This window comes from Echinops telfairi, unplaced genomic scaffold, assembly GCF_000313985.2.
Source record: "Echinops telfairi isolate 266 unplaced genomic scaffold, ASM31398v2 ScPeMD7_7468;HRSCAF=8506_0, whole genome shotgun sequence".
Taxonomy (NCBI): Eukaryota; Metazoa; Chordata; class Mammalia; order Afrosoricida; family Tenrecidae; genus Echinops; species Echinops telfairi.
Window position 1 is genome coordinate 2,087,667 of NW_022111369.1, and position 12,988 is coordinate 2,100,654.

Genomic DNA, 12,988 nt, shown 5'->3' on the forward strand with positions numbered 1-12,988 from the left:
TTATATATATACTCCTTACATGGGCCCTCTCTATAGTAGAGGATCTGAGGTAGGTGCAGGATGCTCCAGGTTTTTTTAGTAACCTCAGATATGTCTAGCATCAGAGTTTTGACTCTTTCTAATACTCACCAAACCCATGTGCTCAATTTTAATATTTTCAAAGACACATCTTAATATATTTGGCTTGAGGACTTTCTGTTTTAAGTAGGTTTCCATAACATAGCTGATATAGCTAACCATTTTGGAGAAAGACTTGCTCATAGAAATATGACCTCACTTCTGTAAAATAAGAGTTCACTTATAGGGTAGATGTTCTAACCTTAATGGCTTGAGGAGAGAAGGGTAGGTGGAGAGTTTGTTTCCTTGTTGTTTTCTGAGCTTTATAACTTTCATTAAAAATAGATAGTAGGGGTACAGGAATATTTGCATGCATTGTAAATACATTTTATGGACAAATGCATACACGTATTTCAGGAAGGAGTCTTTGGAAATGAAACCTATTTTAAAATAGCATCACACAGATTGCAACCTCGATTTTGCCACTAGCAGAGCCATGCTTTGCTTTGCTCAGTCTGTCCTGACCTTTGCTTCCATCAGGCATGCTCTGTAAAGAGGCAGAATCCTATGTGACAAGCCATGTCGGATTTTGAGGATGTATTTGTGACCATCTCTCATTGTCTGTACAAACATAGTATATCTTTTAATGGCCTGCCTAGAAAGACACCTGGGACAACACAGCTAGCTACGGCAATGACTTAGGTGTTCTCATATCATATATTTGGGGAAAATGGGCACTATAAGATATTTCATAATCTACTGTTCTACCTCTTGTTAATAGCTGTTGATTTGGAGTATTGTCTTACCATTTAATATTATGACATCACCCCATCCAGGTAGTGCTTGACAGTTATATTAGATAAATTTTCATTTTATTTACAAATGGTGCACCCATGTTCTTCACCATTTTAATAGTCACCAAAGTGTGTGCATATTATTTGGCTGCTTTAGATTATGGAATATCTATGGAAACTTTTTCAAAGTTCATTGGCACTAGTTCTTGCCAGTTGAACAGTTTCTTTTTGGTTTGGTTTGTTTTTTCCAAGGTTAGACACTGGATAGTAGTGTCATAAGGAACGACAGCACACAAATAGCAAAAGCCAGTTAGTAGAATAACAGTAATAATGATTCTATCTGAATTAAGCTGTGAGCCCTCCAAAGAGCAGATTCACTGTCTTTTTGGTACTTGGCAACAGAAAAGTAAAGTACCGCATTGATATAATGGCTAAAATAATTCTGTGCATTATTATTCTTTAGACCTATGCAATTATCTGCACACAGAAACTCTCTGATCTTGTCATTATTATTTTGCTTTTGTGATCTAGCTCAGAATACTCCAGCTTTCAAAGCGGCTAATCCATTACTGCAAAGTGCGTAATCAACACCAGTGAAGCAAGAGGGTAACCCCTTATTCCTTCTTTAACAATAGTAAATTGACTTGCTGGGTTTCCTGAAAATACAATCATTTTTACAATTCCCTAATGGGATGAATAAATGCTATTTATAGATATTACTGCATAGCTGGTTTTTAAGAAAATTATTTCCATAACTTAGTTTTAAAAAATAAATAGAGTCTATAAACATACCCAAAACACATATTTACACCGACCTCATCTCACTATTTCTTTACCTGAATTGGATATAACTTAGATTGTTTATGAGCCATAGTCCATTAATAGCTGTCAAATAATTCTGCAATTTGTTTCTTCACCTCTTGTATGATTAATGTAGTTACACAGCTGTGTGATTCCTGAGCCTTGTCCTTTTCCTATACTTCAGAATCAGGTACTTTACCAGAGAAAAACATTTTAAAATCTCAAGCTTACTAGATAATTAAATGATATTGCCAACTCAGGGATTACTTTACACTTGGCCTGTTGGTCTACCTCACAATTGGAATGCTCTACCTTCCAGTTTATGACCCACGTTCTCATCAATGTCCAACCCTTGAATCCTTATCCCTAATCATGGTCTGTGGCAACAACTTCTTACATTGAACTCAGATGCTGTTTAAATCTCTCTAGTTATTGTACATATGGTTTCCCTAACTTATTTTCCACATTGTAGACCGCAGATCACATGCTTCAGAGTGTAAAATGCACTTTTTTTTAAACCCACTTTAGAATCATCTCTAGGATGAAACGTGGGAATTTTAAGTTCAACAAACTGGCTTTGGGTTGACATCCAGGTTGAGAAGAACTGTCCTACCTAGGTGATAAAGCCCTTTTATAGCAGTAACTCAATGCAGGTGTACATTTGGAGAGTTAATGAGTTATAGACTGTATGACAAAAGTAAAAAAAAATGAGTGATACACAGATTTTTGGGGGTTTCTGGTGTTGTTGTTTATTATGTATTTCAATAATTCATCAGGATATTTCTTTTGAAAGCCTCCATTTATGACTTCACTGGTGAGGTTGAAAGACAAGACAATGTAATAGTTTTATTCTCTTTGGGCAACTGTACTTGTCAAGCAGTTGGGAGGCATGCTGTCCCCTTTGACAATGCAAAGACATCCAGCCTTACCGCGGGCACAATTCAGTCACAAACAGGCCAGGGCCTCACAGGCCTGTTATTTTTGGATGATCTGCCTCCTCAAAGTGGTGTGAGCCTTAATGAGAAGGATGGAATAAATCCATAAATCCTTTGGGATCTACATTTGTTAATAGGGCATCACTCAAAATGAGAAGAAACACTGACAAAGACCCATTGATAATCTAAACATAGAATGTATGATCCATGGATCTTAGAAAATTGGAAGTCATCAGAAAAGAAACAGAACACGTAAAGACTGATATCCTAGGGATAAGTGAGCTAAAACGGACTGGTGTTGACGATTTTCAATTGAGGAACAATGGTGCTGCATGTCTCATCAAGAAGAACTTGTCAGGCCCGTCTTGAACTCTGACGTCTGATAGGATGATAACTACAAAGAAGATGAGTTAAAATAAATATTATTCAAAATCTATCCATTGTCCACAAAGCTAGTGGTGAACTTGAAGACTCACTAATTTCTTCACCATGAAACTGATCAAGCATGCGATCAAAATACATTGATAATTATTGTCAATTGGAAGGTTGAATTTGGAAACAAAGAGAAGGATCAATACGTGATACAAATGGCATCAGAGATCACACAGTAGAATTTTTCAAGACTGACAAGCTCTTCATTGCAAATGCCCCCTTTCAACAATATAAGTGGCAACTATACACATAGACTTTGCCAGGTCAAAAACACAGGAACCAAGCTGACTACTTCAGTGGGAAGAGACAATGACAATGCTCAGTAGCATTAGCCAAAGCAAGACCACAGGCTGCGTGTGAAGCACACTATAAATTGTTCATATGCAAGTTCATGTTGAAGTTGATGAAAACTAAAGGAAGCCCACAAGAACCAAAATATGACCTTGAAGATACCTTGTCTGAATTTTGAGCCCATTGCCAAAACAGATTTGAATGTCAGAACACTAATGATCTAAGACCAGGTGAGTGTGGATGACATGAAAAATATACATAAACAAAGTGAAGGAGCATTAAAAATATAGGACTGAAAGAAAAGACTTCAGTAGATGTTAGAAGAGATTCTGAAACGTGTTCTTGAATGTAGAGCCAATGAAGCAAATGAAAGACTTGGTGAAGTAAAGGAGCCAAATGGAAAATTTCGAAGGGCATCTCAAGAAAATGGAGTATAAAATATTGTAGTGAAATGTACAAAGACCTGGGGATAGAAAAGCAAAGGGCAAGAGCATGATCAAACGTAAAGAACTGAAGAAAAACACCAAGATTTGAGATGCACTATTGAAGTATCCTATGAGTCAAATATAGAATAATGCAGGAAACACCAAAGAAGGTGAAAGGAATTCATAGTCACTGCACCAAAACAAATTGATCAATATCCAACCATTTCAAGAGGTAGCGTATGATCAAGTATTGATGGTATTAAAGGAGATGCTCAAGCTGCAAGGGAGAGCATTAATTAGCAAAAAAAAAAAAAAGCTTCATGAATTGGTGGAATACCAATACAGACTTTTGAATCAACTGATGCAGCACTAGAAGTCAGAAAAGTTGAAAGAGAGAAAATGGAACGAGCCACTGGCAGAAACTGATGTTTATGCCCATTCCAAAGAATGATGACCAAACATGAAAATCACAGGCTGGTAAAATTTTGCTGAAGATAATTCCGACATGGTTGCAGCAGTGCCTCCAGAAGAGGACATAGCATCAGATACATCTTGGATGAAAGCAGAGCATATCAGAGACATGTTTACTTATGTTTTATTGACAATGCAAAGACATCCAAGCATAATATAACAAACTTTGGATAACATTGAAAAGAATGGGAATCCCATGAGTACTTGTATTCATGTGAAACGTGTAAATAGGCCAAGAGGCAGTTTGGGTTTTTTTTCCCCAAAACCATTTTATTGGGAACTAATACAGATATCATATCATTCCATAGTTCAATCACATCAAGAAGTATTGGACAATTGCTACCACAATCAGATTCAAAACTTTCTCTTTGATCTTGAACTCCTTGATATCAGCACCCCTTAACCCTCCTGCCCAACTCTATCCCCACAGGAATTCTTATTCTACGTGCTATCTCTAGGTTCATCAACCCTGAGTTTCATATGCCAAAAACCAAACAAACAAAAAAACCATATAACAAATATTCCAGAGAGTTACCCTCCAATGACAAAATACATCTGAGATAAACGCCACTACGGAAACAAACAGAAAATGTTGAAAACCAGATCGGGCCCAATGTATATTAGAGGGGGGATCAACTGACAAAGTTTTAACTGTCAGATTTATCATTTATCAGATCTCCTATAGTCATCTCACCAACACATTCTGTTTGGTAGCCAGTTTCTTCCTATCCCTTTATTAGGAACAGAGGGAATCATCAGAGGCTTATTTCCTGCATAAATCTCACAAATGTATCTGCAATTCCCACTGTCATCCATAGGCTTTCACAAACCAGAATCTCCCAGTTTAGGCGCTGATATTATTCCCTCTTTTGAGTTCAGATTATATAAATTGCAATCCTCGGGCCACTGATGTTAGTGTGCTTCTTCCATGTAGACTTACTTGACATCTCACTTAGATGGCCGCTTGTTTGGAAACAAGTCTTTAAGACCCCAGGCGCTATTTTATCTGATAGCTGGGCACGAGGAAGTTTTTGAAAGGAATATTTCATTGTTTAAAATCAGGAAAGGTGTGTGTCAGAGTTACATCTTTCCCCCAGACTTATTTAATGTGTATGCTGAGCAAATAATTTGAGAAATTGGACTGTATGAAGAGTTCAGCATCAGATTGAGAGGCTCACTAACAACCTACAGTGTGACAGTGACACAGACTTATTTGCTGAGATCAATGACGACTTGAAGAAAGTACTAATGTAGGTCAAAGACCACAACCTTCAGTATGGATTATAGCACAATGTAAAAAATAAAAACAGAATTCTCACAACCTGCCCAGTAGACATTTTTATAAATGGAAAAAGACGGAAGTCGTCAAGAATTTTCTTTTACTTGGATCTACAGTCAATCCATATGGAAATAGCAATCAAGAAATCAAAGGGCACTTACATTGGGCAAATTTGCTGCACAAGACCTCTTTCAAGTGTTAAAAAAGCAAAAATGCCCCATTTGAAGACTAAGATGCATCCTACCCAAACCAGGATATTTTCAGTCAACTCATACACATGTGAACATCAGACAATGACTAAGGAAGACCAGAGAAGAATGGGTGCTCTCGCATTACAATGCTGGTACAAAATATTGAACGTTTACAGACTGCCAAAAGAACACAGAAATCTGTCTTGGAGGAAGTACAAACAAGAGTGCTCCTCGGATGGCCGAACTTTGTCTCATCTACTTTGGACATGTGGCCCGGAGAGAACAGTCTCTGGAAAGGGAAGCATAAGGTAGAAAGTCAGAGAGAAAAAAGAGGAAGACGCTCCCATGAGATGGACTGACCCCGTGGTTGCAACAATAGACCCAAGCCTCAAACTTGTGGGGACGACACGGGCCTGGACAATGTTTCCTGTGATGTTCACTGCTGCTCACTGTGAGCCAGAGCCGACTCCACAGCATTTGACCAGAGCAACACACAAGGAACCTTGGTGATGCCGAGAGTTAAATGGTAGGCTACTAAGTGGGAGATAGTTGGGTTCAACTCCTCAGTCTCTCCTGGGGAAAAAGATGGGGCTGTCTGCTACTGTAGAGGAGCCCTAATGATGCCATGGTTGCACCTGGGGCTGGGTTCTTAAAGCAGTTTGAAACCACCAGGCACTCCTTGGGAGAAAGACAGGGCTCTCTACTCCCCTGCAGGGGCACTTCCACCCTGTCCTCTAGGGTTCCTATGTTTCGGCCTCAACTCAATGGCAGTGATCTTCAGAATCCATTCGGTGCCACTAAGCCTTGGTCAGTTTCCATCCCCTGAAAAATAACTTACTGTCTTGGGGGCCTTGATTATCTGGCTCATTCTTACCTGGCCTTGGTCCCATAGATTATGAAATGTTGGCTTAGTACTTTGCCTATTTGAATGATGTGGTGCTTTTTCGGCATAAGCTAATACAGCAGTTAAAAATTAGTCATGCTTATCAAGCAGAGTTAATTGTGCATTTCCTATTACTCATGGACTGTGCACAAACACTCATAGCGCCTTTTTGATTTACTGGGAGAATTAAGTACATGTCTTGATTAAGTTATTATTTTTACTTCTCAGAGTTCAACTTTGTTTCTTTATCTTTCATTTTTTTCATAAGAATACTCAAGAGTAGTGTGATCATTAATATGATTATGAGGTTTAATCATTTTTCCTAACTCTAGCTTTTATTCAAATCCAGTTTGAATGTTCATGATAATGTAGACTTTTACCTAATCAGCAATCAGTCCTTCTCAAACTCTCATTAATCAAACACATCTAGTATCTCCCAAACACAAATACATACATAAGAGAATGAAAGTTAGGTTAAATTTCCATTTTTTACCCTTTGTGACTGAATTAGTTTCTGTTTTGCATTTTTGGTTGATACCAGGTGCTTTTAATAATGGAAAGCATGCTTAAATCGAGGTAAACCGTATTTGGAGGTAATGTGGATTTTGATACAATTATGTGGCACGTATATGTCCTAAAGGAACTCTGGTGATAGGTTTGATGGCGTGAAGCGCATTTCTGTGGGTTCAGAAGATTATACCAATCTCTACCTGGCAGTAGCATGAACTACACCTGAGAGAGCAGCTCCCTAAGAAATTTGAGGCTGAAAATGTTGATTGGTGGTATACGTTGATGTTAAATGTTATTGAGAAATGACTTTGTAAAAGTAGCCTTTTAACTTTTAATTATGGAAAATTTGAAATAGAATACAAAAATAGAATACTTAGGTAAACTGGTGATTAATTTTGCCGTATTTATATCCACCACTCATTGCCCCAACATCAAGATTAACTTTACCAAACCCAATGTCATATAGTAGTACAGTACAGAATTGCAAACTTAGTACACAGAATTATTAGAAAAATACCAAAATTCTGTACAACTATAACGGCATCATTTCGATATATACCATTTTCAGCTCTTCCATGACAAAGCAAATTTTATCCTTCACTCCCAAACCACAGCTCAGAGCTAAACTACTTACGTGCAGTCTCGTATCTGCCTGCTTCCTGGTAGCGCAAGCACAGATACTCATCCTTACCATTACCATTAGCATCATCATCATCATTAGATGCAACCGCTACATCAAACAGTAGCGATGATATGAAGATAAATTTAAGTGAATGCGCATCAACTCTATAATGCAGTGGGAAAGAGGAAATTGGCGAAACACCAAAATATTGCTATGTTTCGCTACCTTTTGTTTAACTCCAGTGGTGGAATAACTCAATTTTGATGTAAAAGGGGTTTTTGTTTGTTTTTCGGTCTGTTGCTTTTGTAAAAGCATATTGCTTAAAATCTTTTTACTCAGGTTGTGATTCATATGACTTTAAAAATCAATTTTGGAACTAATTTCATGAGCAGACTCCAAAAGTCTAGGGTGATTATTTCTTGTTTAACAGTCATTTTAGCTGCCGAGCTGCGTGTCCTATAAATAGGGATAGGAGTAAGGCTAGGTATTCCCAACAAAGAAAAGGCAAGGCAGCAGAGAGACCGAGGGGAATGGGAGGTGTGCTGGCACAAAATCCCACCCGATTTATTCTTCTGGGCCTCATTTCTGGGGAGCCCTGCTGGCATTGTGGATTAGGCACTCGGCTGCTAACTCAAGGTCAGCGGTTTGAAACCACCAGCCACTGCAGGAGAAAGATGAGGCTTTCTACTCCCATACAAACATAATCTTGGGAACCCACCGGGGCAGTTCGAGCCTGCCTATAGTTGTAGCCTGTCACTCTGAGTCGGAATCAACTTGATGCCGGTGCGTTTAGTTTGGGGATTTTCTCCAGGGGACCAAGGGAGTGTCGGAGATGATAATAGGTAAGAAGAAACTGAAACTTTTAAGCAAAGCCAGAGCGTATTTGAAAAGACGGGTGGCATGTGATGATAAATGAGGGAATCAAAATAGTTCTAGGAGAGGTTTTGATTCCAGATACAATCTCGGAGAAAATGAAAACCTTATGCATGAAAACAATGTTTCAAAAGTTAAAAGGAAATTCAATTTTAACTATATTAATTATAAAACATTTGCAGTTTTGTGAAGTAGCTATAAAACTGAGTGCACATTTGTTTTGATTTTGTGCAATTTCCTCATCCTTTTCCTCTCCTATAATATTATTTTGTAGCATATTCTTTTATTGACAAACTCTATTTCTGAAGATTTAGGTCACTGAAGAAAAAGCATTTTCATGTCGTACATTCTCCACACTCCAGGGTGCCTGACTCTTATTTACAGTATGAAGTTACAACAAAAGCACCATAACTCAACAGAGTAACCTAATAACCAGCCAAATAAGTAAGAGAAAATGATGTAACATGTTAAGTTTTTAAATGTCAATCTACAAAGTGACTGAAGTCGCATAGCATCTGGATGGATGGTGATAGCTAGCTAGACGGATGGATGGATGGATGCAGAAAGGTCATTTATACTCACAAGTTCAGGGAAACCAAAGAATGCCTCCAAAGTAACAGGTGAGTTTCAACTTTAGCCATAGTCCTGCCCTGCCTCTTTTGAGTTCTGGGTCTGTGTCTTGTATTGCCACATATGATCAGAGCTTTGGAGCACAGGAGGACGAGTAAGTCATCAGTCTCTCCTGGAAGCCTTTGAATGGTTCCAGCTTTCCGTCCATCCAGTTCTCCATGTTACTGTATGCGGCTTAGACCAGTGTGGATCAGCCACATTTATTGTTGTCTCTGTGACTGAGACTGTCTTCTATGCCAATCTCCTCCAGGTGTCATTCTGTACATCCTGCTGGTGGGATATCCCCCCTTTTGGGATGAAGATCAACACAGACTCTATCAACAGATCAAGGCTGGAGCTTATGATGTATGTAGTCATTTTAGATAAAGATTCTTTGTCATTTGTATATTGCCTTGGTGTTTTTATTGATATTTTAAATATAATTCTCAACAATTGCCCGGATTAATTTCTCTCTCATAGGAAAAGGGAAATGTGTGAGTCATGAGTCATCCTCACATTTGTTGCTGTGTTTGAGCCTACTAAAAGGGAAATGAGTTAAAATGCATCACATATATTTAGTTTCTATTTCCTTTTAAGATTGGAAGGGAAGCATTGTAAAGGACTTTGCTTGTCAAAGTTTTAAAATCTTAGTGTATTTCAAAACATAAATTTTAAACTACCCTTATTTCTGTTTTGCGAAATCAATTTAAATTACATACTATACCTTGTTGCATTGGCCTATGTGTCATACAGAACCCATTTTTATATTTTAATGATTTTTAAGCAGAATTTATAATTCCCTAGGACCTGCTCCCAGAAGTTTTTTGTCATTGCTGTTAATTAACCAGAGAGGAGCTATTTTAGGTTTGGGGGCATCCATAGTTTCTGTCATATAGTCTTCTCTCTTGTTTTGTTATAGGTAACATTCATGAGTTTTTCTTGGGCAAAATATGTAATTAGATAGACTATCCTCTTTCTGAAGAGTTACCATGAATGCTTCTGATGTTCATGCAGTCTCAGCGACTTTCTTGTTATAATACTACAAACAGCCATCATTAATATCACTTTCAATACAGGGGTTGACACTAATTTATGATATCTGTTTTTATTCTACACAAGTTGTAAAATTAAATAATCCTTCACTGTAAGCCTTGCCTAATAGGATGATAACATTGATACATATGACACCTTTTTCAGTTTTTATTGATTTTATGTAAATAATTCTAAGGATTATTGTATATGATTTCTATTTTAGATCAAAGAAAGAATATTTGAGATGAATAGAAAATTTAAATTATGTGTCTAAACTTTAAAATGTGTCTACTAAATATAGCATGTACTTTAATATATCTATTCCTTATCAGTTATTTTTTTTCTTTTTTTCAATTATTCTTCTTTATTATATATAGCCATACTCTATTTTATATATAAACAAATACATGCACATAAAAAGAGGGACATAACTATATTTCTACGTGATTTAACATACCAAACATTTTTAAAGAAAAATTAACATTTTTGAAATGATTTCTATTTTTGGTTCTTCCCTGTTTTGCTGACCGTATCGACTTTTTAAACCCTTTATAAATCTTTATTTTCCAAGTTTCCATCCCCGGAGTGGGACACGGTGACTCCTGAAGCCAAAGACCTCATCAATAAAATGCTGACGATCAACCCGGCCAAACGAATCACAGCCTCAGAGGCGCTGAAGCACCCCTGGATCTGTGTAAGTGAGAGCTGGCTGAAGACTTCAGGAGCTGCACTGAGAAATCAACTCGCCTTTAAAGAGAGAGAGAGAGAGAGAGAGAGTGTGTGTGTGTAGAATAATCTCGCAGAAGACTATTGAACCCAGAAGGAATAAGTGTGTGATGGAAGTTATTTAACACAACAGATGCTATAAGGATGAAAAGGGTTATGTTGGAAGGTAAAGTCCAGTTGATAAAGGTTGCCAAATAAATGGTGCCTACAGTGTTATTTGCGGTCCCAATTGCATGCCTGTTACCTGTGGGACTCTAAAAGCAAGGTCAGCAACTCTCTGGGAGAAAGACAAGGCTTTCTACTCCCAGAAAGAGTTTCCGTTTTGGAAACTCACAAAGAACAGTTCTACCCTGTGCTGCCGTGTAGCCATGAGCTGGCATTGACTTGGTGGCGGTGAATGTGAATGTGAGTACAGTTATTTAAAATCAGCATTTCCCAATGTAATCTGTCAGAATTCATGAAGAGAAGTTAAGAAGACAGCACCAAAAAGGTAAATGTTTTCCAGAAGAAAAAAAATAAAGTTATTAATGAATTCAGTTATTTTTGATCAGGCATCTGTAGAATCCAGTGTGAGGTTTGGGAGCAGGAGAGAATTGTACCAGCAGAGAAATGTAGACTGTGGCAGTGTGAATATACTTAAAAGGGCAGCGACAACTAGTGTGAAACTAGGGGAATAGCTAGAGCCGCTACTAAATTTTTAGAAATGCATGTCAAATGTTAAACCAACAAATATTATGGTAAAGAAACAAAGGAGAGTCTAAAAATGTGATTAACGATATATTAAAGTAAATATAATTTAGGAAATTGTATCTACTTAGACACTTTTGATGTTCAATTTTGCATCTTTGTCATACTTAATCTTGGTAAAAATCAGTCTTTTTCATGACTAGGTTCACGTTGACAAGTGAACACTTGTAAGTTGACTGCAGACACGGTTAATTGAGTTTTGATGAGGTTGAAGTTACTATTATGCTTCGTATAAGTGTGCTCAATTAAGGTTTGTTGTCTGTTTTCCCTCCTCCTCCAGCAACGTTCTACTGTTGCTTCCATGATGCACAGACAGGAGACTGTAGACTGCTTGAAGAAATTCAATGCTAGAAGAAAACTCAAGGTAAGAAATTTCACCTTGTTGTAGGGACATAGCGTTGCTAAGAGAGAAGTGAGATACCGTGTGATGAAAGTCGGTTTTAGAAAATTACATGTGTAGACCTCAGTAGTCTTGTTGCTTTTTCCCCTGGATTTGGGGGGAAGATGGAAAATACCCTGGAATTAAGCCTGTGGTGAGAAAACAAGACTGTGGTGGTGGGGTGTGCTGTGGTGCAATTGGAGAATCGGACTCTGGTCACATACATTCAGGCAGTTCTGACATTATGAGAGGTCTACTCTCCAGAAACAAAGAGGCAAACCAAACAAAAACCCTTACCTGAAAGGAGGGCTAGGGAGAGATTTCTTACCCCAAACTGTGTATTTGTCATATCAGAGTCTCAGAAATGGCATGACATTTGTATTCCTTCTCCTTTCACAGGGTGCCATCTTGACAACTATGCTGGCTACAAGGAATTTTTCAGGTACATGTGTGTTAAACACTCTGCTCTTCATCCTCTGTTCTGTTATACTTGTTTATTCTAATAAATTATGCACACACACACACATATATGGTGGCAGATGTCTGAACTTGGATTCCTTCTACATCTCTGTAAACACCTGAGTGTGCTCTGCTCACAAGAGCTCCCAGGCAGTCCGGTCAAAATCAGTGCAGGTATAGTCCTGGTCACCTATCTGTCCTCTCTGCTGGGATGCACATACGTTGTGTGAATATTTAGTTCCTAATTTTAAAGCTTAGCATTTTGAACAAGAATGAATGAATAGAAAATTCATAAAGTAATAACTACAAATTAGTTTTTTAATCTTTGTCTCAAAAGGAAGTCCCAGTTAACATGATTTTTTTTAAAGACCATTGTTGAAATACTCTTAGGCTTGAGGTTTTTTGTACTGTATTATACTATCTTGGTTTGCTTTTAAACTGTTTGTTTATACATTTCAAAGGTATCACACTT

The 12,988-nt window shown here is 37.7% G+C and overlaps 1 protein-coding gene across 16 annotated transcripts in view; it reads left to right on the forward strand.

The window, feature by feature from the left end:
* Positions 1-12,988, forward strand: part of CAMK2D (calcium/calmodulin dependent protein kinase II delta) — a 332,745-nt gene that overhangs the window by 261,097 nt on the left and 58,660 nt on the right. For all 16 annotated transcript variants that reach the window (XM_045284097.1, XM_045284098.1, XM_030888608.2 and 13 more), the window contains exons 9-12: positions 9,445-9,539; positions 10,777-10,899; positions 11,959-12,042; positions 12,457-12,499. In XM_045284097.1, coding sequence (XP_045140032.1) covers positions 9,445-9,539; positions 10,777-10,899; positions 11,959-12,042; positions 12,457-12,499 — 345 coding nt within the window. The remainder of the gene's footprint in view (positions 1-9,444; positions 9,540-10,776; positions 10,900-11,958; positions 12,043-12,456; positions 12,500-12,988) is intronic.